The sequence below is a fragment of the Hemiscyllium ocellatum genome, chromosome 10 (assembly GCF_020745735.1).
Source record: "Hemiscyllium ocellatum isolate sHemOce1 chromosome 10, sHemOce1.pat.X.cur, whole genome shotgun sequence".
In the NCBI taxonomy this organism is placed as follows: domain Eukaryota; kingdom Metazoa; phylum Chordata; class Chondrichthyes; order Orectolobiformes; family Hemiscylliidae; genus Hemiscyllium; species Hemiscyllium ocellatum.
Genome location: NC_083410.1, coordinates 87,496,165 through 87,522,026, shown reverse-complemented (window position 1 = coordinate 87,522,026; position 25,862 = coordinate 87,496,165). Strand labels below are relative to the sequence as shown.

The following is a 25,862-nucleotide window of genomic DNA, read 5'->3' as shown; positions in this document are numbered from 1 at the left end:
ATACTCAGGCAAGATCTGCCCTTTAAAAATCCAAGCTAGTTTTCTGACCTGTAGAATATTCATTGTGCCAGGAGTGAAACTGGATTTATATCTGTAGAGATTACAAGTGGATGGTGAACCAGGCTGCGGATCTGGCTAAGTATGCGACTCCAAATATTGGAGATCTACATGGAAACAGGCTGGGAGGTCAAATGTTCCCCAAGTGAGTCATGATTAGAGTAGTACTGGAAATGCACAGCAGGTCAGGCAGCATCCGAGGAGCAGGCAAAATGTCATTTCGGGCAAAAGCCATTCCTGATTCCTGATAAAGGGCTTTCGCTCAAAATGTTGTTTTTCCTGCTCCTCGGATGCTGCCTGACCGGTGCTTTTCCAGCACCACTCTAATCTTGACTCTGATCTCCAGCATCTGCAGACTTCACTTTCGCCAGACATGAGTCATGTCTACCAGCAGTTGAAGCCGGACAATGCCTCAAAGAGATGCAGCACCTTAAACAACCATAAAGTGCTGTACTACAATACCTGCTTGCTTTTAGGAATTTTAGAGTGTGCTATATTCTAAAGAGCAAAGGACAGTTTTACTGCAAAACTTGCTGGGTGTTATGGTGTACTTGGAAGACATATTAGTAACACCTACTGAAGAAAAACACTTGTAAAATTTAGTAATATTAAGATGATTCCAGGAAACAGCAGTGCATCTCAAAGCAGAAGTGCACCTTCCAGGCTAAAGAAGCAGTTTACCTTCATTATTGAGTGGATACACAGAAGTTGCACCCCATAGAGGACAAGATGAAAGCAATCAAGGAGGTGCTGGCCCTTAAGAATAAATCCGAATTCAAATCTTTTCTGGAGATGGTTACAGAAGAATTCTGGGTAATCCAAATGGAGGAAAAACATGTGACTTTAACAGCAGCTCCTTTTTTTTTGAGGTATTTTAGGTGTGGGAGCTGATTTCCTTGAATTTGAGCAGCAGAATTACTGTTTTATAAATTGTTGCATTGATTTGGAACATTTGAGGGGGAAAAGATAAAAACAATGGCACTTTAAAAAGGAGGAAGAGACAAAGGCAGAGACACAAACCTACACTGCTGACTGACAGCAGTGAATCTGCACAGTTACTGCCTTTGTTGTTTGACTTCAAGTCTCTGGACATCAGAGTGCATCTAAGAAAAATTAATAAACAGCAAAATTCACAGCTGACCTTGGAGGAACCTGTGTGGGAGAGCTCCCAGCACAGCAGAAGCTGAGTGCACAGTTTTTAAGTGTAACCTTACTACACCCAGTAGTGAGTAGACTGCATTTTTTTTTTCATTTTTGTTTTACTGAGATCTGTCTCTTGATTAAATTTTTAAAACATAAAACATGGGTACAGACTTACCTTGGAGCAGTGTTTTTTTTAAGAGCAGTAAGATGGTGCTATTGTCTGGAATAGTGTGTACAATTCTGGTCTCTCTGCTGTAGGAAGTATTTTGTGAAACCTGACAGGGTTCAGAAAAGATTTACAAGGGCAATGCCAGAGTTGGAGGGTTTGAGCTATAGAGAGAGGCTGAATAGGCTGGGGCTGTTTTCCCTGGAATGTTGGAGGCGGAGGAGTGACTTTATAGAGGGGCATGGATAGGGTAAATAGAAAGGGACTTTTCTTTGGGGTGGGAGAGTCCAGAAAGAGAGGACATTGCTTCGGGTCAGATACAGCATTAGATGTTGTTCATGTTGGCTTATCAGTATGCCACTGATCACCACCCTGGGATGTATATTGCCAACGCAGATGCCCTGAGTAGTTTTCCCTTGCCAGAGATGGATACACGCTTCACAATATTGGAGGAGGATGGCCAAGAATTTTCTATACATCTTGCCTTTATCGGTTCAACAAGTACTGGGCTGACAGAGATCCACAGTTATCAAAGGTGAAAGCAACAGTATTGTACAGTTGGCAGAATAGAAGACTTTTAAGAAATTAAACCTTAGCAGATCAGGAAAAATAAGCCGAGTTGAGAAAATGGTATCATCCCCGGTGATTGAGTGTTGTCATTCTTAGACCAGGACAGAATTATTGCTGGAAGAGTGCTCATCCAGCCATGTCAAAAAATGGAGATGTAAATAAGAAGCTATGTTCGGTGGCCTGATATTGATGTAGGAATTGAAGGAATGGTAAAGCATTGTGATCAGTGCCATATTCAGAAGATATCTGCCATAACTCCACTACGTCCATTGAAATGGCCTGGTCGACAGTCGGTTAGGATCCACATGACTATGTTGGTCTGTTTATGAGCACAATGTTTTTGTTGTTAGTGGATGCCCATTCAAAAGTGGATGGTGGTCCACGATTTTGTACGCCATAAGTGAAAAACCACACCAGTGTTTCGCAGGGTACCAGAGGCTTTCATTTCAGACAACACAACAAATTTTGCCAGGGTGTAGTTTCATAACTATAGACTGGGACAGCCATAGTGTTAAGGGTTTAGATGGGGATGAATTTGTTAACTGTGTACAAGAAATTTTTCTGATTCAGTATGTGGATCTACATACTAGAGAAGGTGCATAACTTGACCTAATCTTGGGAAATAAGGCAGGGCAGGTGACTGAGGTGTCAGTGAGAGCGCACTTTGGAGCCAGTGACCATAATTCTATTAGTTTTAAAATATTGATGGAAAAGGATAGACTAGATCTAAAAGTTGAAGTTCTAAATTGGAGAAAGCCCAATTTTGACAGTATTAGGCAAGAGGTTACAAAAGCTGATTGGGGGCAAAGGTTCACAGGTAAAGGGATGGCTGGAAAATGGGAAGCCTTCAGAAATTAGATAATGAGTCCACAGAAAGTATATTCTTGTTAGAGTGAAAGGAAAGGCTGGTAGGTATAGGGAATGCAGGATGACCAAAGAAATTGAGGGTATGGTTAAGAAAAAGAAGGAAGCATATGTCAGGTATAGACAGGATGGATCGAGTGAATCCTTAGACGAGTATAAAGGCAGTAGAAGTATACTTGAGAGAGAAATCAGGAGGGCAAAAAGGGGACATGAGATAGCTTTGGCAAACAGAGCTAATGAATTTGTAAAAACCCTTTGGATTCTCCTTAAGGACAAAAGGGTAACATGGAAGAGAATAGGGCCCCTCAAAGATCAGCAAAGCGGCCTTTGTGTGGAGCCGCAGAAAACAGGGGAAATATTAAATGAGTATTTTGCATCAGTATTTACTGTGGAAAAGGACATGAAAAATGTAGGGAAATAGATAGTGACATCTTGCAAAATGTCCATATTACAGAGGAGGAAGTGTTGGATGTCTTGAAATGCATAAAGGTGGATAAGTCCCCAGGACCTGATCAGGTAACCTTAGAACTCTGTGGGAAGCTAGGGAAGTGATTGTTCAGCCTCGTACTGAAATATTTGTATCATCGATAGTCACAGGTGAGGTGCCGGAAAACTGGAGGTTAGTAACAAGGTGCACTGTTTAGGAAAGGTGGTAAGGACAAGCCAGGGAGCAATAGACCAGTGAGCCTGACCTCAGTGGTGGGCAAGTCGTTGGAGGGAATTCTGAGGGACAGGATGTACATGTATTTGGAAAGGCAAAGACTGATTAGGGATAGTCAACATGGTTGTGTGTGTGGGAAATCATGTCTCACAAACTTGAGTTTTTTGAAGAAGTAACAAAGAGGATTGATGAGGGCAGAGTGGTAGATGTGATCTATGTGGACTTCAGTAAGGTGTTTCACAAGGTTCCCCATGAGAGACTGGTTAGCAAGGTTAGATCTCATGGAATACAGGTAGAACTAGCTATTTGGATACAGAACTGGCTCAAAGGTAGAAGACAGAGGGTAGTGATGGAGGGTTGTCTTTCAGACTGAAGGCTTGTGACAAGTGGAGTGCCACAAGGATCGGTGCTGGGTCCTCTACTTTTCGTGATTTATATAAATGATTTGGATGCGAGCATAAGAGGTATAGTAAGTTTGAAAATGACACCAAAATTGGAGGTGTAGTGGACAGCGAAGAGGGTTACCTCAGATTACAACAAGATCTTGACCAGATGGACCAATGGGTTGAGAAGTGGCAGATGGAGTTTAATTTAGATAAATGCAAGGTGCTGCATTTTGGGAAAACAAATCTCAGCACAACTTATACACTTAGTGGTAAGGTCCTAGGAAGTGTTGCTGAATAAAGAAATCTTGGAGTGCAGGTTCATAGGTAGTGGAGTCACAGGTAGATAGGATATTGAAGATGACGTTTGGTTTGCTTTCCTTTATTGGTCAGAGTATTGAGTTCAGGAATTGGGAAGTCATGTTGCAGCTGTACAGGACATTGGTTAGGCCACTGTTGGAATGTTGTGTGCAATTCTGGTATCCTTCCTACCGGAAGGATATTGTGAAACTTGAAAGGGTTCAGAAAAGATTTACAAGGATGCTGCCAAGGTTGGAAGATTTGAGCTACAGGGAGAGGCTGAACAGGCTGGGGCTGTTTTCCCTGGAGGGTTGGAGGCTAGGGGGTAACCTTATAGAGTTTACAAAATTATGAGGGGCATGGATAGGATAAATAGACATGGTCTTTTCCCTGGGGTTGTACAGTCCAGAACTAGAGGGCATAGGTTTAGGGTGAGAGGGGAAAGATTTAAAAGAGACCTAAGGGGCAACTTTTTTCTCACAGAGGGTGGTACGTGTGTGGAATGAGCTGCCACAGGAAGAAATGGAGGCTAGTAGAATTGTAACGTTTAAAAGGCATTTGGGTGGGTAAATGAATAGGAAAGGTTTGGAGGGATATGGGCCGGGTGCCGGCAGGTGGGATTAGATTGGGTTGGGATATCTGGTTGGCATGGATGGGTGGACCAAAGGGTCTGTTTCTGTGCTGTACATCTCTAGGACTATATCAGAACAACACTGTGCTGTCGTTCACCCAATGGACCATCTGTAAAAGCAGTGAAAGCTTTCAAGGCTGGCTTGAAGAAGCAACTACCTTGGCTTTAAACACAAAGTTGAAAGGGTTTTTTTTAAATCATCGTAGGATCACCCTACATATGACCACTAAGGTCCTTCCAGTTGAACTGCCCATGCATCTTTAGTTGAGGACTAGGTTAAGTCTAATGTTCCCAAACTTAACTGGGAGATTGGGAACGACAGAGGAACCACTATTCATTTAAAAGTGCAGAAGAGTTTGAGATAGGCAATTCAGTGTTCTCCAAGAACCTTGGTAGCAGACCAAACTAGACTCCAGGAGGCATTGTAGTCAAAATAGGCCAAGTATCTGCACCTCTTCTGTGGGCAAGAGCCATCTCAAGATGTCAAAGTCAAAGTTACGATCTGATCCAATGATGTCAGCAGGAAGGGTTATGGGTTGCCTGTGGACTGAACTGTCAGATTATCCAAAAAAGGCTAGACTGTTATCCCCTAGGCAACAGAGGAAGATGAAACAATAGTACCAGTAGCAATTCCTTGTGAAACAAATCCAACAGTAACTACCTCATTAGAAGGATCTCAGTCAGTTAAGTAACATCACAGTGCAAGAAGATAAAGCCACCTGACAGATATTGAGATATTGATGGAATAATGTAAAAGTATTCTTTCCATTACTGTTTTGATTATTTTATCTTTTAATTATTTGATGTGTTATATGGGACTTAAGAGGTGGGATGTAGTAGTTGGCCCCTTTATAGCGGAGCTGAGAGGGGTCATGTGACTTGCTAGTTCAATCTTGGACACAGTGGGGAATCTGCAAAGACATGTGGGGACTTACCCTGCAATTGCATCTGGGAGCTAGGCTTATAAGGACTGTGTATGCAATGTGCTCTGTAATAAGTGTTAATTAATAGTGTTAAAGTGTTGTTTTTAACAAATTAACCAGCAGAGCCAAACTTTGAAGTTATTATAGCAGATAAAACTTCAATGCAGAGAAGGTCCTGGGGAGTGTTGCTGAACAAAGAGACCTTGGAGTGCAGGTTCATAGCTCCTTGAAAGTGGAGTCACAGGTAGATAAGATAGTGAAGGAGGCACTTGGTATGCTTTCCTTTATTGGGCAGAGTATTGAGTACAGGAGTTGGGAGGTCATGTTGGAAGGATGGTGTGAAACCTGACAGGGTTCAGAAAAGACCTACAAGTATGTTGCTAGGGTTGGAAGATTTGAGCTATAGGGACAGGTTGAATGGGCTGGGGCTGTTTTGAATTGAATGTATTGTCATGTGTACTGAGACACAGTAAAAAGCTGGTCTTGTGAGCAATACAGGCAGATCACATAGTTAAAAATAGCAGAGCTAAGTAAATACGTAAACAGCGGCAAAACAAAATCACAGGTACAAATGAAAGCTAAGAGTTTAAGAGACCATTCAGTATCCTAACAACAGAAGGGTAGAAACTGTTTCGAAACCAGCTGGTACGTGTTCAGGCATCTGTACTTTCTACCCGATGGTAGAGACTGTAGAAAAGCATTACCAGGGTGGGATGGATCTTTGAGAATGCTGGTGGCCTTTCCTTGACAACGGGCCTAGTAGATGGATTCTATAGATGGGAGGTTGGTCTTTGTGACCGTCCAGGGAGAGTTCACCACTCTTTGTAACAGTCTCCGATCTTGAATGGTACAGTTGCCATACTGGGTAGTGATGAATCCAGACAGAATGCTCTCGATGACACACCTATAAAGGTTGCCAAGGATTCTGCCGTCATGCCAAATTTTCTCAGCTGGCTGAGGAAGAGAAGACGTTGTTGGGCCTTTGTAACCAGTACATCCACACGAAGAGCCCAAGAAAGCTTGCTGTTGATGACCACGCCCAGGAGCTTGACACTCTCCACTCTTTCTACCTGTGCAGTTAAATATGCCGAGGCGGCCATGAGTAACATCATGCCGAAAGTCAATGACCTCCTTGGTTTTGCCAGCATTAAGAGCTGGGTTGTTCTCAGTGCACCATTTTTCCAGGTCTTCCACCTCCTGTCAGTAGTCTATTTCATAGGCATCTAACATTTGACCAACTATAGTGGTGTCATCAGCAAACTTGTAAGGGCATTAGTCTGGTATTTTCAACACAGTCATGAGTACAGTGAGTACAGTAGGAGGGCTGAGTACACACCCCTGGGGGGGTGAGGGGGGCTCCAGTGTTGAATGTTAGTGAGGATGAAATATTATCCCCAATCTTCACTGATTGTGACCTGTGGGTCAGGAAACGGAGGATTCAGTTGCAGAGAGTGGGCCTTAGTCAGAAATCACTTAGTTTAGTAATCAGTCTCAGGGGGATAACAGTTTCGAAGACTGAACTGTAGTCGATGAGTAGGATTCTTGCGTACCTGTTCTTGGTGTCAAGATGTTCTGGGGAGGAGTGAAGGGCAAGTGATAAGGCATCTGACATGGCTCTGATTGTGCAACAGACAAATTGGAGTGCGTCAAGAGTAGTGGGGAGTCTGGAGTTAATAAATGCCATAACCAGCACTTAATGACCATTGAGGTTAGGGCCATCGGGCGGGTGTCATTGAGACATGCTGCATGAGCCTTCTTAGGCACAGGGATGATGTTGTACCCTGGAGGGTCGGAGGTTATTTTCCCTAGAGTGCCAGAGGCTATGGGATGACCTTATAGAGGTTTATAAAATCATGAGGGGCATGGATAGGCTTAATCAACAAAGTCTTTTCCTGGGGTGGGGAAGTCAAGAACTAGAGGGCATAGGTTTAGGGTGAGAGGGGAAAGATATAAAGAGACCCAAGGGGCAACTTTTCCACACAGAGGGTGGTACACGTATGGAATAAGCTGCCAGAAGTGGTGGAGGTTGGTACAATTGAAACATTTAAAAGGCATCTGGATGGGTATGTGAATAGGAAGGGTTTGGAAGGATATGGGGTGCGTGCCAGCAGGTGGGACTAGATTGGGTTGGGATATCTGGTCGGTATGGACGAGTTGAACCGAAGGGTGTGTTTCCATGCTATACACCTCTGACTAGAAGTCTAATAAATCATTTGGAAACCAGAATCATGAAAGTCAACAGAAACTAAATGCACATTTTTAAAGGGGTGCATGAACAAAATGGAGCATATTAATAGAAATCTTTGAAGGTAACAGAACAGGTTAAGGAAACTGTTTAAAAAGCAGATAGCATTCTTCAGTTTTCTAAGCAAATGCAGAGTACAAAACCAGCAAAGTTTTGGCAATCCTTGATAAAACACTTTAGATCTCAGCTACAGACTAGAATAGTCCATTATGTCCAATTCTAGGCACTCCATTTTGAAAGGACATGGGTATAGAAGAGATTTACTAAAATTGTACAGAGATTAAACTTTCCTTACAAGACTAAAGAAACTGGAGATATTTGCTTTGCTTTATTAAATTACCCATTTACCTTGACTTTGAATGTTCAAAGTCATGATCATCTGATTAAGGAAAGAAATTGCTTGTCATGGCAGAAGGATTGGTTACCAGAGAACAAGATTTTAAAGGCACAGGTGAAAAGAAAATCAACTAATCAGGTGACATGAGGGTATACATGTAAAACACAGCAAGTTATGATGATCAGGAATACGTGACCAGAATGGGGAACAAAAGCAAAATTCAACAGTAACCATTATTAAATACTTAGAATTTTTAAAATGCAGGCTATAGGAAAAAGGGGAGTTGGGGACTAATTGAACTGCTATTTCAAAGAACTGGCACATCGTGGATAGCACGTTTAGTGAACTGGTCACACCACAGGTTAGGATTGCTGAGGGAAACAGTAAATGGGTGACCAAAAGACAGAGAGAAAAAAAAGAGTAGGAAGGCGGTGCAGGTGTCCCCTGAGGTCATCTCCCTCCAAACAGGTATACCGTTTTGGATACTGTTGGGGGAGATGGCTCACCAGGGGAGGGCAGCAGTTGTCAAGATCATGGTGCCGTGATAGGCACTGCTGTTCAGAAGGGCAGGAAAAAGACTCGTAGGGCCGTAGTCATAAGGGATTCTATTGTGAGGGGAGTAGATAGGCGGCTCTATGGCCGCAAATGGGACTCCCAGATGGTATGTTGCCTCCCAGGTGCTCGGGTCAGGGATGTCACCGATCAGCTGCAGAGCATTCTAAAAGGGGAGGGTGAACAGCCAGTTGAGTTGGTGCATATAGGCACCAACGACATAAGTAGGAAGAGAGATGAGGGGTCCTGGAAGAAGAATTCAGGGAGCTAGGAGAGAAGTTAAAGGAGAGGACCTCAAAAGGTAGTGATCTGCAACATGCTAGCCAGCATAGAAATGAAAAAATAAGCAGGATGAACACGTGGCTTGAGAGATGGTGTAGGAGGGAGGGGTTCACATTTGTTGGACATTGGGACCAGTTCTGGGGAAGGTGGGACTATTACAAAAGGGACGGTCTACATCTGAACCAGACTGGAACCAATGTCCTTGGGGGAGTTTTTGCTACTGCTGTTGGGGAGGTTTTAAACTAATGTAGCAGGGGACTAGGAACCAGAAGAGTAAACAAGTAGGCAGCAAGGTGGAGACTTTAAGAATTATCAAGATAACATTAATAAAGGGAAGAATAGGCAGACAGCAGGTGAGCGCAAAAGAACTGGTGGCCCAAAATGCATCTACTTTAATGCAAGGAGTATAGTGTGTAAGGTAGATGAATGTAGGGCTTGGATTGGTGCCTGGGAATATGACATTATTGCCATCACAGAGAAGCCATCTTGGTTAAAGGAAGGGCATGATGATTGGCAACTAAATGTTCCGGGATATAGACGCTTCAGACAGGACAGGGAGGGAAATAAAAGAGGGGATGGAGTTGCATTGCTGGTCAGGGACGATATCACGGCTGTGCTAAAGGAGGACACTATGGCGGTCTTGGATAGTGAAGCATTATGGGTGGAGCTGAGAAATAAGAAGGGTGCAATTACATTGTTGGGCTGTATGACAGACCTCCCAACAGTGAGCATGAGGTAGAAGAACAAATAGGTAAACAGATTATGAATAGATGCAGAGGCAATAGGGTAGTGGTGATGGAAGATTTTAATTTTCCTAACATTGACTGGGATACACTTAGCATCAGAGGTCTGGATGGAGTAGAATTTGTATGAAGCGTCCAGGAGAGTTTTCTAGAGCAGTAGTCCGATGAGGGAAGTGGCCATATTGGACCTGGTACTGGGGAACAAGCCAGGACGAGTGGTAGAAGTTGCGATGGGGGGGCAATTTCTTTGGGAACAGTGACCACAATTCTGTAAGTTTTAGAATACTCGTAGATAAAGAAGAGAGTGGTCCTCAGGGACGGAATCTCTCTCAGGTTGCTGAGGGAGGTGAGGGGGGAAATAGCTGGGGCCCTGACAGATATCTTTGTGGCTTCCTTAAATACGGGTGAGATGCCAGAGGACTGGAGGGTAGCTTATTTTGTCCCCCTGTACAAGAAGGGAGCAGGGATATTCAGGGTAACTACAGATCAGTGAGCCTGACGTCAGTGGTGGGGAAGTTGCTGGAGAGGATACTCAGAGATAAGATCATTCTTTTCTAAATATAAATAGATCCTATCAGTGATAGGCAACATGGTTTTGTGTGGGGAAGATCGTGCCTTACCAACTTGATAGAGATCTTCGAGGAAGTGACCAAGTTGTTAGATGAAGGGCAGGCTGTTGATGTCATATACATGGACTTTAGTAAAGTATTTGATAAGGTTCCCCATTGTAGACTAATGGAGAAAGTGAAGTTACATGGTGTGCAGGGTGTTCTAGCTAGGTGGATAAAGAACTGGTTGAGCAACAGGAGAGAGAGTAGTAGTAGTAGTTGAAGGGAGTTTCTCGAAATGGAGAAAGGTGACCAGTGGTGTTCCACAGGGGTCAGTATTGGGGCCACTGTTGTTTGTAATATACATAAATGATCTAGAAGAGGGCACTGTTGGTGTGATTAACAAGTTTGCAGATGACACAAAGATTGGTGGAGTAGCAGAAAGCGTAAGGGACTGTCAGAGAATAGAGGAGGATATAGATAGACTGGAGTATTGGGCAGAAAAGTGGCAGATGGCTTTCAATCCAGACAAATGTGAGGTGATGCATTTAGGCAAGTCTAATTCTAGAGCGAATTAGACAATGAATGGAAGAGCCTTGGGAAAAGTTGATGGGCAGAGAGATCTGGAAGTGCAGGTCCATTGTACCCTAAAGGTTGCTGCACAGGTGAACAGAGTGGTCAAGGTGGCATATAGTATGCTTGCCTTCAGTGGACGGGTTATTGAGTATAAGAGCTGGCAAGTCAAGTTAAAATTGTACAAGACATAGGTTCGGCCGCATTTAGAATATTGTGTACAGTCTGGTCGCCATATTACCAAAAGGATGTGGACGCTTTGGAGGGGGTGCAGAGAAGGTTTATGATGATGTTACCTGGTATGGAAGGTAATAGCTATGAAGAGAGGTTGACTAGGTTAGGTTTATTTTTGCTATAAAAAAAAGGAGATTGAGGGGGGACCTGATTGAGGTTTACAAAATCATGAAGGGTATTGACAGGCTGGATAGAGACATGCTTTTTCCCAGGGTGAAGGATTCAATAACCAGAGGTCATGCTTTCAAGGGGACAGGTGGAAACTTTAAAGGGGATACACATGGTAAGTACTTTACAGAGGGTGGTGGCCGTTTGGAACGCATTGCCAGCAGAGGTGGTAGAGGCAGGCACAGTAGATTCATTTAAGATGTGTCTGGACAGATGCACGAGTAGGTGGGGAGCAGAGGGATACAAATGCTTAGGAATTGACCGACAGGTTTAGACAATGCATTTGGATCGGCTCAGGCTTGAAAAGGGCCTGTTCCTGGGTTGTAAACTTCCTTTATTCTTTGCTCAAAAAAAAACAAATAGTCTCCTCTTGTGCCATATGATTCCATTATTAAATAATTCAAAAAAACTACTCTGCAGAACACAAAGATGAATAATAAGCAAGAGGCACTTGAATTGGAGCTTGATAAGTTAGGTTTCACACATACCATGATCACCAAAAATGATCACCTTAGTCTCTTGCATGATGAAATTTGGTCCTGTCCAGCTGCTCACTGTACATCTGAAAGAACATCTAGAACTTGTGAAATTAATAGCGAAGTGACTGGAACCAGGTGCACCTTGTTGATGAGTCTTTGATTGAGATAGTTAACCTGGAGAAAGTGAAACCTGGGCCAATCAGGAGGCAATGGTTGACCCATATGAACAGAGGATTTACTATCTCCTCAGTTGAAAGGACTGACTCAGAATTGGCTGGCCACAGTGGATAGATTGTGCACAAGTAAATGTGTGTCCGCGCGTGTGCATGCATGCAAGTGTGCGTGCGCACGCCCCAGAGGGAGATGGGTTGGGATTTGGGGGGGGGGGGGGGGGGGGGGGGGGGAGAGGGGAGAGGTGTGTGTTCAACAGGGTTAGGGTGGGGCATGTTGGGGGCGGGGGACAGGGTAGGGGGCAGTGTGGGACAGGTTGGGGCGGGGGGGGGGGGGCGAGGTTGCACAGGGTTGGGGACAGGGGTCAGGGCCTCGCATGCTGTGTGCCGCTACTCTCTTGAACAAGGAGCGGACTTTAAAAACTCCGAGCCTCAAAAGGAAAGGTGTTTAATCGATTAACCGAATAATCGATTATCCGAACGAAATAGTGCCCACCTATTACATTCGAATAATCGAGGTTCTCCTGTATATGGTGATTTGGTGACAGGATACTGACCTATGTGCAGTCCCTTCAAATAGAAGCCAGTGTTTGAATCTATTATACCTAGATTACCTGTTTGGGATAACAGTTTACAGTTAGGGATGAGAAACTTACTTGCGACAATTAGTAGTGGAGAAAAATATTAGTCAAATTATATATGTCACAATGTCTTTACCAAATAACAGAACTTGATTGAGACTGGGGAAATAATAATAGGAAGCCAAGTAATGACAGGAGTTGAATAAATACTTTGCATCAGTCTTCAACGTAGAAGACACTAACAGCATCTCAAAATTTGAAACTCTCAAGGGGTAAGAGAAGAAATAACTATCACTACAGAAAAAGTTCTAGAGAAACTAATGGGACTAGGGACTGCTAAATTCCTTGAATGTGATGGGATGCATCCTAGGATATTAAAGGAGATAACTACAGAAACAGTGGATGAGTGATCTTCCATGAATCCTTACATTCTGACAAAGACCCAGGAGACTGGAAAACTGCCATTGTAATATCTTTATTGAGAAAGGGAAGTAGAGAAATAAGAGCTAACTGCAGGCCATTTAGCTTAATGTCGGTTATTGGGAAAATGTTAGATTCTATTATAAATGATGTAATAGCAAAGCACTTAAAAAAGCGTATGATCACACAAAATCAGCATGGCTTCACGAAGGGAAATCATGCCTTCCCAAATTTACAGGCAGGATAGATAAAGGGAAAGCAGTGGATGTAAAATATTTGGATTTCTAGAAGGCATTTGATAAGGCACTATACATCATGCTACTTAATAACATGATGTTGAAAATAGTATATTAGTAAGGATAGAGGAACACTGAACATAGAAAAGTACAGCACAGAACAGGCCCTTTTGGCCCACGATGTTGTGCCGAGGATTAATCCTAACATTAAATAACAACCTACGCACCCCTCAATGCTCTGCTAACCATGTGCATGTCCAACAGTCGCTTAAATGTCCCTAATGACTCTGCTTCCACCACCACTGCTGGCAACTCATTCCATGCATTCACAACTCTTTGCACAAAGAACCTTCCCCTGACGTCCCCTCTATACCTTTCTCCTAATATCTCAAAACTATGACCATTCATGCCAATCAATCCTGCCCTGGGGGAAAGTCTCTGGCTATTGACTCAATCCATTTCTCTTATTATCTTGTATAACTAGATCAGGTCACCGCTCTTCCTCCTTCTCTCCAGAGAGAAAAGTTAGAGCTTAGTCAACCTCTCTTCATAAGGCAAGCCCTCCAGTCCAGGCAGCATCCTGGTAAACCTTCTATGCACCCTTCCCAAATATTTTGTATCTTTCCTATAGTAGGGCGACCAGAACTGGACACAATATTCCAAGTGTGGCCTCACCAAGGACTTGTAGAGCTGTAACAAAACCCTGGGGCTCAAACTTGATTCCCCCATTGATGAAAGCCAAAACACCATATGCTTTTTAACAACCTTATTCAACTTTGAGGGATCTATGTAGTTGAACACCAAGATCCCTCTGTTCCTCCAAACTGCCAAGAATCCTGTCTTTAATCCTATATTCAACATTCGAGTTCGACCTTCCAAAAAGCATCACTTCGCATTTAACCAGGTTAACTCCATTTGCCATTTCTCATCCTAGCTCTGCCTCTTGTCTATGTTGCGCTGAAGCCTGCAATAGCCCTCAATATTATTGACAGCATCTCCAACCTTTGTGTCATCTGCAAATTTACTAATCCACCCCTCAACCTCCTCATCCAAGTCATTTATAAAAACTACAAAGAGCAGAGGCCCAAGAACAGAGTCCTGCAGAACCCCACTCAACACTGACCTCCAGGCCAAATACTTTTTATCTACAACCATTCTTTGTCTTCTGTCAGCCAACCAATTCTGAATCCAGATAGCCAAATCTCCTTTACCCCATACTTCCTGACTTTATGAATGAGCCTACCATGGGGCATTATCAAATACCTTGAAGTCCACATACACCACATCCACTGCTTGACCTTCGCCAACCTGTCTTGTCCCCTCCTCAAAGAACTCAATAAGATTTGTGAGGCTGACCTGCCCCTCACAAAGCCATGCTGACTGCCTTTAATCACGCAATGTTTTGCCAAATAGGAAGATTCAATTGGGATAACAGGGCGTTTTCAGATTTGCAACCTGTTACCGTAGTGTGCCACAGGGATCAGTGTTGAGGCCACAATTACTTACAATATACATTAATGAGTTGGATGAGGAAAGAGAATGTACTAGACAAGTTTATGGATGCCACAAAATAGTCACAAAGGCAAGTGGTGAAGATGACAGTCTGCAGAGGGATACAGAAGGTTAAAAAAGTGTGGGCAAAAACATGGTTGATAGAATTTATTATGAGGATACCATGAGGTTTTGCACTTTGGCAAGAAGAATAGAGGTGCTGAACATGTTCTAAATGGAGAAAGTCCGCAAAAAGCCACAGAAGGGAAGGATTTGGGAGTCTTCATCCATGAATCTCAAATCTAGAATCCAAGTTCAGCAGATAATAGAGAAGGCAAATAGAATGCTGCCTTTAGTTTCAAATGAAATGCAGTATAAAAGGATTAAAACTATATGAGGCACTAGTCAGACCATAGCTGGAACACTGACCAGTTTTGGGCTCCTTATCCAAGGCAAGACATACTGGCATTGGAGGCAGTCCTGAGAAGGTTCACTAGCTGATACCAGTATAGAAGGATTCCTTTACGAGGAGAAATAGAGAGTAAGTCAGACCTGTACTTGGAATAGAAAAGAATCAGAGGCAACTTTATGGAATTACAGATAAAATTCTAAGAGGATTTGACAGTATAGATGCAGAAAGGTTTTCCCCTCCGTGGGAGAGTGTAGAACCATAAGGCATAATCTGAGGATAAGGGCTTACACATTTAAGACGGGGGGGGGGGAGCAATTTCTTCAGAGGGTGTGAATCTATGCAATTCTTTAACACAAAGGCCTTTTGCGGCTGGGGCTAGGGCATTAAGTACATACAAGGCTAAAACAACCAGGTTTTTAAATCAGTAAAGAAATCCAAGGTTATGAGGGATCAGGCAGAAGGTGGCACTCAGGATTATCAAATCAACCATGATCTCATTGAATGTTGAAGCAGACTTGGGCTGAATGGCCTAGTTCTGCTGCCATGTCTCATGGTTTTATTAACTGGATATATGTAGCAGTTTTATATATAGGAACTTGTAGTGTATTAAGTTAGAAAAATAAGTGTTTAATTAATTTGTTAGTATGTTAAAAACAACAAAGTCAAATTAAACTGATTAGTTAAACAACAGATCAAAAATTGGGACATTATAGATTGCTCATTATCATTGACAGATAAAAATGCTTGAAACTCACTTCACTTTATTCTTGAATAATAAAACCAGTCTGACTCCAGATTAGGATACAGATGGACTCTAACCTCACACCTTTAAGGCATTATCTGAGCTGAGATGTCACCTTGTTATATCTACTGATAAAACCTCAAATTATCTCAGGGCTGTGGCATGAAAAACTCTGGAATTTACATCTTGATCAATCAAAACTTGCATCCCCATTCTAAGTGATTAAAGACGTAGCCATCTAAGTTGTCTAATACAACACATCAGTTATACGACACTTTGATCTATTACTTATAAATTCTATGTGTACCTGCCCCACTAGTTACATGAAGGAGCAGCACTCCAAAAGTTAGTACTTTCAAATAAACCTGATGAGACTATAACCTGGTGTTGTGAAACTTTTAACTTTGCATAATACAGGCAACAATATTAAAGAACGTCCTTCCTCCAACCTGAAATGTGGTTAGTATCATATCAGAAATTATAGCCATGGAATTGAGATGGACACAGTACAAGATACAGAATCAACACTATACAAAAACAGAACATTTGCACTGTATCAAAAAAAAGGCCATTTTTCAGAGAAAAATAGTTGCATACCATCTCCATTGCTTTGGTGTAGACATCTTTTGCTCCTGCTACAGCAGCTAGATTGTTGGCTTCAGCTGTTGCCTGTAAAAGAATTACTATTTTAATTAATCATTATCATAGCAACCTTTTGCTGGAGGATAATTTTCACACACTTAAGAGAACTTGTTATGAAGATGTGGGAGTACTGTACCTTTAAGAGAGTTAAAAACTAGCAGAACTACCTGACAGCACCAAGTGTTCTGAACAAGATATAATGTAACACGTGGTTCAGTAGCTAGGGTAGCTGGTTGCCTGGAAACGTCAAAACAGATTTGAATTAGGCCAATCAGTTTAAATTATACCCCCAAAAAAATACCAAACTCCAATCAAGTTTGAATTTAGTATATTGACAATCTGAAAAGCCAATGACACAATCCAATGCTTTGGGGGTAGAAGACTGAGGAAAATTGAACAGCTGGGAGAAGAACTGCCAAGCCAGAGAACTACATCTGCAGACTGCCCAGAGAATAGCTCTCTTAAAAAGGTACCTATATCGATCTGTGATCAGTAAAGCATAATCCCCAAGAAGAAAAGACGACACAGGAAGATCCAAATAGAAGATTCGACAGCAGGCTGGTTTTTAAAACTTGGAAATTTTGGTAAATCTTAATCGGGGGGTTTTATCAGACTAGTATTATAGAAGGGAAGGTAAAAGATCGGTTAGGGAAAGGAGTTATGAATAGTTGTTAGTTATTTCTTAAGGTATAACAGAAAATAATTAAAGTGGTTAATTTTTACTTTAAATAGTTCTTGGCTTCACAGATTACTGCATAGGATAAATCTTTTCTGTGTTGCTGGTTTAAGCAGGAGGGTTTACCCAGTGTCAAAACAAACTGCGAATAACCCTCACTCTTCCCGCTTTCCAAAAACCAATCTTTGAGATAGATGGATGGACATAACCATTAAGATCACCAGTAACCATTGAGCAGACTTGTTCAATATCTTGCATCACCAGCAATCTCAATTGCGTTTTGGAGGAATCTGGAACACTTATGTCAAAAGGATCAATATTTGAGAGTCGAAGTTTTGTCGATGTTACTCTTGATTCCTTCTCTAAACCACATTCAAAGAGAATTTGTGTGAATACTTTTCTTGATCATATCAGTACCAAGAAGGTGTATTTTTAAGAAAGAGATTTTGTTTTTAAAAAAGTACCTGTAGCATAGATTTTGGATGAGGTAGTTCCTCTCCTTGGTAAATTTTGATGTAAGCCTGAAGTACACAAAAACAAGTTCCTGGATCGTTAATATGCTAACAGAGCCTTCTGAACTAAAGAACTGCAACAAAAAGTTTTTTTTTAAAAAGTGACTATTTACTTTTCCTACCTTGAAATATTCCAGAAGGTCTCTACAAGTCACTTTGGACCCTCCGATTTCCTTTTCTACTAAATTTTCAGGAGACAGTAGAAATGGCACAACATCATGGAGCCCTATCTTGAAGTCATCATCAATATCTATAAAGATAAAATACTAAATCTGCAAATCATAAATTACAAAAACTATTCCGAATGTCAACATATCATCTTGCAGTTTTCAACTGAGTAGCTTACTTCACAGTGCAATAAACTTTTAAATAGAATCCAAGATTTTGACAAATTAGGCTGTCACACCCCAAAATTCAATGCAAATAACTATTAAAAAGTTGGTCCATCACCCTAAAGTGATATAAAAGGTGCAACATAAATCCATATGTTTTAATATCCATGTATAGCATAATGATCAAATCAACAGAATACAGTGAATACTGGAAACCAAAAACAGGATCAGAAAAGGGCCTATAAGTAGTAGTCATAGACCTGTAGGGCTATTTATGTTTCTCTACATATACTGTACTGTCTTACTGCATTTTCTATTTGTGTATAGGATGCCAGTAGTTAATTAAAAGTTTCGTTTAGTACCAAAACTAAACTACATAACATGAACAAATTGTCTTGTGCATTTCAGATCTTTTTACAATAACTACATTTGAATGAAGTTGTCTGATCCTTTTGTGAAGTTTCAAATCTTAATCTATATGTAACAACAATTCAGTTAAGAGGTCCTTGCTAAAACACCAAAGGGCTGCTGTGAGGAATTGAATTTTCTCAATCTTTCACATAACTACCATTATTTCACTTGCAATTAAGTAGGTACATCTATGGAAGAGAAATTTGGGAATATAAAAAATTCTGGCTACTCTCTAGCCAAGGCTAGAAATTCTGGGGAGGTTGGGAAGCTTCTAGCCTATATTTAACTATAACCAGATGGAGAGAAGCAGAAAGAATGTATTCAACAAACAGAAATGTAGATTTGGCTTACGCTCCTGCAAAGACCAGAAGCTCTTACTGGCATTGTGTGGAGGTTTAAAGCTGCCTGACTATTTAAAAGGTGAAGGCAAGTATGGGAAGCAACGGCAGAACCAATCTAAGCACGGATAATGACACTGACTCAGTTTCCTGCTCAAGGACTTTGTCACCAGTTTTTGGCTCCAGGATTAGCCCAAGAATTTGCATTGTTCTGGTGCTAAAATCAATATTCCATAGCTCGGTTATTTTCCTCGCAATTCTTCTGTCAAGTTCAATGCTATTCCCCCTCACCAATTTGCCAAACCCTAGTTCTCCATTAGAGTGCAGAAATAGTTGCATTTTGCCCAGTAACTTATATGTCTATGTCAGTGTTTTATGCAACTGCAAAGAGTTGATCCTTTAATAATTATGGGCGGCACAGTGATTAGCACTGCTGCCTCACAGCGCCAGAGACCCGGGTTCAATTCCCACCTTGTGAGAGTGTGTGTGGAGTTTGCACATTCTCCCCGTGTCTGCGTGGGTTTCTTCCGGGTGCTCCGGTTTCCAAAAATGTACAGGTTAGGTGAATTGACCATGCTAAATTGCCCGTGTTAGATGTAGGGAATGGGTCTGGGTGGTTTGCTCTTCGGCGAGTCGGTGTGGGCTTATTGGGCCGAAGGGCCTGGTTCCACACCAAGTAATCTAATCTAATTCATGTAGTTTCTGCCATTTCTTCAGGCCTGAAAGACAGGATGAGCGATCAACTTTTTTTTTGGGGAAATGCAAAAGCTGCCAGTGGATAGCATGACCATAATGGCAATAAAAATATCAATCATTTTGTCTCCCATCATCACCCAAGTAGATAGAACTTTGTTAGACCTCAATACATGCAAGACTAGAATTCCCAAGTTAAATATATTGACAAGCTGTAATACTGGAAGGGAGATGAATACCTTAGAATCTTAGAAATTGAGATTCTCACGCTCTGCACAAAAATGGACTAAAAGTGATCTGCAGACGTAATATTTTGAACTGCCAGATTCTTTAAACCTCGAATCAAGATTATTTGAAGTTCAAACTCAATACCTGACATTTTACATTAAAGACCTATGGAAATGGTCACTGGCAGTGCTTTCAAGCAGCACAATGCAAAGGAATAATCTGCTTCCTACTTGGAGTCCATCAGGGTCGCTCAGTTTCTGACCTGATCACAGCCTTGGTCCAAATATGAACAGAGGAGTTAAACATTAGGGATGACAAAAGAGTGACAGTTTTTGATGTGTTCTATAATTTTATGTCATCAAGTTAGCATTTGATCAACAACTGAACCAAAAGAGCCTGAGCAAAATATAGCCAATGAGCATCTAGAAAATAAACATTCTCCACTGGGTGGCATCACACCTAACATAAAGAAAGATAGTTGCAGCTGGTGATAGTTAATCATCCTAGACAAAAGTAAGGACTGCAGATGCTGGAGACCAGAGTCTAGATTAGAGTGGTGTTGGAAAAGCACAGCCGGTCACACAGCATCCGAGAAGCAGAAAAACAGACATTTTGGGCAAAAGCCCTTCAGCAGGAATGAAGGCCGGGAGCCTCCGGGGTGGAGAGATAAACGGGAGGGGAGTGGGGCTGAGAAGAGGGTACAACAGGCGTATGGAGATGAAGATGAAGGTGACAGGTCAGAGGCAGGTGGAGCGGTGAGGTGAGAGAAGGAAGATTGGGAGGTAGGACAGGTCATGAGGATGGTGCTGAGCTAGAAGGTTGGAACTGGGGTAAGGTGGGGGGGGGGGTGGGGGGAGGGGAAGGGAAATGAGGAAACTGGTGAAGTCCACATTGATGCTCTGGGGTTGAAGTGTTCAGAGTCGGAAGATAAGGCGTTCTTCCTCCAGGCGTCGGGTGGCGAGGGAGCGGTGGAGGCAGCGGCCCAGGACCTGCATACCCTCGACAGAGTGGGAGGGGGAGTTGAAATGTTGGCCCACGGGCCACTGGGGTTGATTGGTGCGGGTGTCCCAGAGATGTTCCCTAAAGTGCTCTACGAGAAAGGACATCATTGCAGGGGTCAAGGTAGTATCTGAAACCCAATCATCTTGAGCTGCTTATTAACGACTTTCCCTCTATCATAAGAAGTCAGAATTGGGAATGTTCACTAATGATTCTACAATATTCAGCATTAATGAAATACTGAAACAGTCAATGTGCATGCATAAGACCTGGACAAAATTCAGGCTTGGGCTGCTAAGTGGCAAGTAACATCTGCGCTGCACAAGTACTGGGTAATGATCATCCCTACAGAGAATCTAACCATTGCCTCCTGACATGCAGTATTGTCTTCACTGCATCCTGTACTACAAACATCCCAGGGGAATTACCATTGAACAGAAACTGACTGGACCAGCCACATGAATAGTGTGGCTATAAAATCAAGTGAGAAGTTGGGTATTACCATCTACAAGGAATAAAGCATGAGTATAATGGAATACTCTCCACTTACCACAGCGAGTGCAGTTCTAACAACATTTGAGATGCTGGACACTATGCAGAATAAAACAGCCTGCATGACTAGTGCACGATCACTACTTTCAGCATTTACTCCCTGCACCAACACAGTGGCAGCATACCATCTGCAAGACACACTGCAATAACTTACCAAGCATCCATCAACAGAACTTTCCAAATCACAACTTAACCATCTAGAAAGACAAGGGCATCAGGCTCAAGGAAAGAACTTTCCACAAGGCCCCTCCAAGCCAGACACCATCCTGACTTAGAATTATGTTGCTGTCCCTTCACTGATGGGGAGTCAAAATCATGGAAATCCCTTTCTAACAACATTACGGAGGTACGTACAACCAAGGACCCTGACTATTCAACAAGATTTTTCAGTGGGAAAATCAGGGGGGCACAATATGCTGGCCTAGCCAGTGACGCCCACAGCCCACGAACAACCAAAAATCTGTCAATAAGACAAGGCAACATTAAATTTAAAGGACAACACAAGAATGAGAACATAGTGGTCAGTAACTTAGGGGAATCCTGTCATATATTCACAATATCAATTTATTTACAAGGCTACTAAAATGAGGTTCAATGTTAAAAATAAATGTATGCATGTTTTGATAGTTAAATAAAACAATCCTACTTAAGAATCTTAAAATGTCAGAAAATATTACAAACTTCTGATTTGTACTTTTTTTTAATGAATATGCAAACCAGAATTCAAGAGAGGTCAAACATCTACCACAACAAACTGGTCATCTCAACAAACAGAACTTGTCATCCAGCATGTATATGCACACGACTTCAGGTAGCATTCAAATACCTTTTAATCTTCCATCAAAGCTAGGATTTGTGGCAACCTTCAAACCTGGATGTGGCATTAGGAAACAAGTGATTTTGGCAAAACAGGAATGAATATGTTTCCTCACATTTTGTAGCTCTTCATGCTGATTTTGTTTTATCTAAGGAACAAAACAATAGTCAAGTGAAGTTAGAAAACTGTAGTAGAGTTTTTACTGGTTTAAGAATAGGAACAATGTGGTGGCATTGTCAACTGAGGTAATTATTGTTTTCTTGGAGCACTTTTCTCCCAAACACTTCCAACAAGATCCGAAAATATTAAAATCATTGAGCAGACACTAAGTCTTATCTTCAAAAATTAAAAATTTAAATGGAGCAACACGTTTTTCATTTCTAACAGTCACGTCAAACCAACAACAGGTCACCTCGCTACATTTTAACAGGTGATCTGTTTCTTCTGCTGACATAAGACAAAGGATAACATTTAAAATCTTACCTCCAACCGTTTTTCTAAGAAGCTCCTCCCTCCTTCCAATCCATATGGATGTTCATAGGGATAACTCCAATCTCTTATTAAAAACATAAGAGTCTACATAGAAAGAACATTATTAGCTTCACTTAGTTTAATTTTCTGCAACTGAAAAAAAAGTCTGCACTTGCACACACAGCTTTTCCCATCAGCAGAATATCTCAACGTCTACCCACGAAAGAGCCGTCTTGCCAGATTTGAATGGTGCTAAAAAATCTTTAATATCATTTGAACAGGTAAGTAGGACCATGGTTTAAATGCTTCATTCAACATCAGAGCACTCGATCAGTACTGTATTGAAGTATTAGCTAAAATCAAATGCTCAAGTCCCAGTGAAATAAGAGCCCATGATCGTCTAATAGACAAGTTAATAATGCATGCTAGGCCAACTATATGCTAGAAAACACATTTCACAATTGTAAATATTAAAATCTCTGTTCTTAATACAAATCACTGTTAAACACATTCTCCTCCATGAATGATAGGTTCTTGATTAGTAAGGGAATCAAGCGTTACAGAGAGAAGGCAGGCGAATGGGGTTAAGAAACATACCAGTCATGACTGAGTGGTGGAGCAGACTCAATGGGCTGATTGGCCTAATACTGCTCTTATACCTCATGGTTTTATGTAATAAATATCCAGATATCTTTGACAGTTGGACCAATCAGCCAATTACATTAGTAATCCTAGTCTAAATTAGATTTCAGCTGCATTGCCAAATAAAAATAATATTGGGCTTGCTGGTTTTGTGAAAAAATTTAAGCATTTGTTCTGCCAACATTTAGAGTCAAAGAGATGTACAGCATAGGAACATACCCTTCGGTCCAACCCTTCCATGCTGACCAAATATCCCAACCCAATCTAGTCCAACCTGCCAGCACCCCAGCCCATATCCCTCCAAATCCTTCCTATTCATATATCCAAATGCCTTTCAAATGTTACAATTCTACCAGTCTCCACCACTTCCTGTGGCAGTTCATTCTACACACTCTCTGTGTGAAAAAGTTGCCCCTTAGGTCTCTTTTATATCTTTCCCTTCTCACCCTAAACCTATGCCCTCTAGTTCTGGACTCCCAGACCCCAGGGAAAAGACTTTGCCTATTTATCCTATCCATGCCGCTCATACTTTTGTAAACCTCTAAGGTCACCTCTCAGCCTCCGACGCTCCAGGGAAAACAGCCCCAGCCTGTTAGCCTCCCCTTATAACTCAAATCCTTCAACCCTGGCAACATCCTTGTAATTTGGGTGGTACGGTGGCTCAGTGGTTAGCACTGCTGCCTCACAGCACCAGGGTCCCAGGTTCAATTCCAGCCTCGGTAACTGTCTATGTGGAGTTTGCACATTCTCCCAGTGTCTGCGTGGGTTTCCTCCAGGTGCTCCGGCTTCCTCCCACAGTCCAACGATGTGCAGGTCAGGTGAATTGGCCATGCTAAATTGCCCATAGTGTTAGGTGCATTAGTCAGAGGGAAAATGGGTCTGGGAGGGTTACTCTTCAGAGGGTCAGTGTAGACTGATTGGGCCAAAGGGCTTGTTTCCACACTGTAGGGAATCAAATCTAATCTAAATCTTTTCTGAACCCTTTCAAGTTTCACAAAATCGTACCGATATGGAGGAGACCAGAATTGCACGCAATATTGCAACAGTAGCCTAACCAATGTCCTGTACAGTCGCAACATGACCTCCCAACTCCTGTACTCAATACTCTGACCAATAAAAGCAAGCATACCAAACACCACCTTCATTATCCTATCAACCTGCGACTCCACTTTCAAGAAACTATAAACCTGCACTCCAAGGTCTCTTTGTTCAGCAACACTCCCCAGGACTTTACCATGAAGTGTATAAGTCCTGCTAAGATTTGCTTTCCCAAAATGCAGCACCTCGCATTTATCCGAATTAAACTCCATCTGCCACTTCTCAGCCCATTGGCCCATCTAGTCCAGATCCTGTTGTAATCTGAGGTAAACCTCTTCGCTGTCCACCACACCTCCAATTTTGGTGTCATCTGCAAACTTATTAACTGTACCTCTTATGCTCGCATCCAAATCATTTATGTAAATGACAAAAAGAACAGGACCCAGCACCGATGCTGTGGCACTCCACTGGTCACAGGCCTCCATTCTGAAGAACAACCCTCCACCACCACCCTCTCTGTCTTCTACCTTTGAGCCACTTCTGTATCCAAATGGCTAGTTCTCCCTGTATACCATGAGATCTAACCTTGCTAATCAGTCTCCCATGGGGAACCTCGTTGAACGCCTTACTGAACCCCACATAGATCACATCTACCGCTCTGCCCTCATCAATCCTCTTTGTTACCTCTTCAAAAAACTCAATCAAGTTTGTGAGACATGAATTCCCATGCACAAAACCATGTTGACTGTCCCAAATCAGTCCTTGCCTTTCCAAATACATGTACATCCTGTCCCTCAGGATTCCCTCCAACAACTTGCCCACCACCGATGTCAAGCTCACTGGTCTATAGTTCCCTGCCTTGTCCTACCACCCTCCTTAAACAGTGGCACCACATTTGCCAACCTCCAGCCTTCTGGCACCTCACCTGTGACTATCGATGATACACATATCTTAGCAAGAGGCCCAGCAATCACTTCTCTAGCTTCCCACAGAGTTCTCGGGTATACCTGATCAGGTCTTGGGATTTATCCACCTTTACCCGTTTCAAGACATCCAGCACCTCCTCCTTTGTAATATGGACATTTTGCAAGGTGTCACCATCTATTTTCCTACAGTCTAAACCTTCTACATCCTTTTCCACAGTAAATACTGATGCAAAACACTCATTTAGATTTAATATCTCCCCCATTTTCTGCGGCTCCACACAAAGGCCACCTTCCTGATCTTTGAGGGGCCCTATTCTCTCCCTAGTTACCCTTTTGTGCTTAATGTATTTATAAAAACCCTTTGTGGATTCTCCTTAATTTTATTTGCCAAAGCAATCTCATATCCCCTTTGTGTCCTCCTGATTCCCTTCTTACATATACTCCTAATCTATTATTCTAAGGATTCACTCGATCTATCCTGTCTATACCTTACATATGCTTTCTCCTTTCTCTTAACCAAACCCTCAATTTCTTTAGTCATCCAGCATTCCCTATACCTACCAGCCTTTCCTTTCACCCTAACAGGAATATATTTTCTCTGGATTCTTGTTATCTCATTTCTGAAGGTTTCCCATTTTCCAGCTGTCCCTTTACCTGCGAACATCTGCCCCTAA

General features: G+C 42.1%; 1 protein-coding gene across 3 annotated transcripts in view; it reads right to left on the bottom strand.

The window, feature by feature from the left end:
• The window catches only part of atl2 (atlastin GTPase 2), a 102,866-nt gene that overhangs the window by 6,066 nt on the left and 70,938 nt on the right, over positions 1-25,862 (bottom strand). For all 3 annotated transcript variants that reach the window (XM_060831710.1, XM_060831712.1, XM_060831711.1), the window contains exons 7-11: positions 22,595-22,687; positions 22,121-22,259; positions 17,864-17,991; positions 17,694-17,750; positions 16,509-16,580 (exon numbers count right to left, since the gene is read on the bottom strand). In XM_060831710.1, the coding sequence (XP_060687693.1) occupies positions 16,509-16,580; positions 17,694-17,750; positions 17,864-17,991; positions 22,121-22,259; positions 22,595-22,687 (489 nt within the window). The remainder of the gene's footprint in view (positions 1-16,508; positions 16,581-17,693; positions 17,751-17,863; positions 17,992-22,120; positions 22,260-22,594; positions 22,688-25,862) is intronic.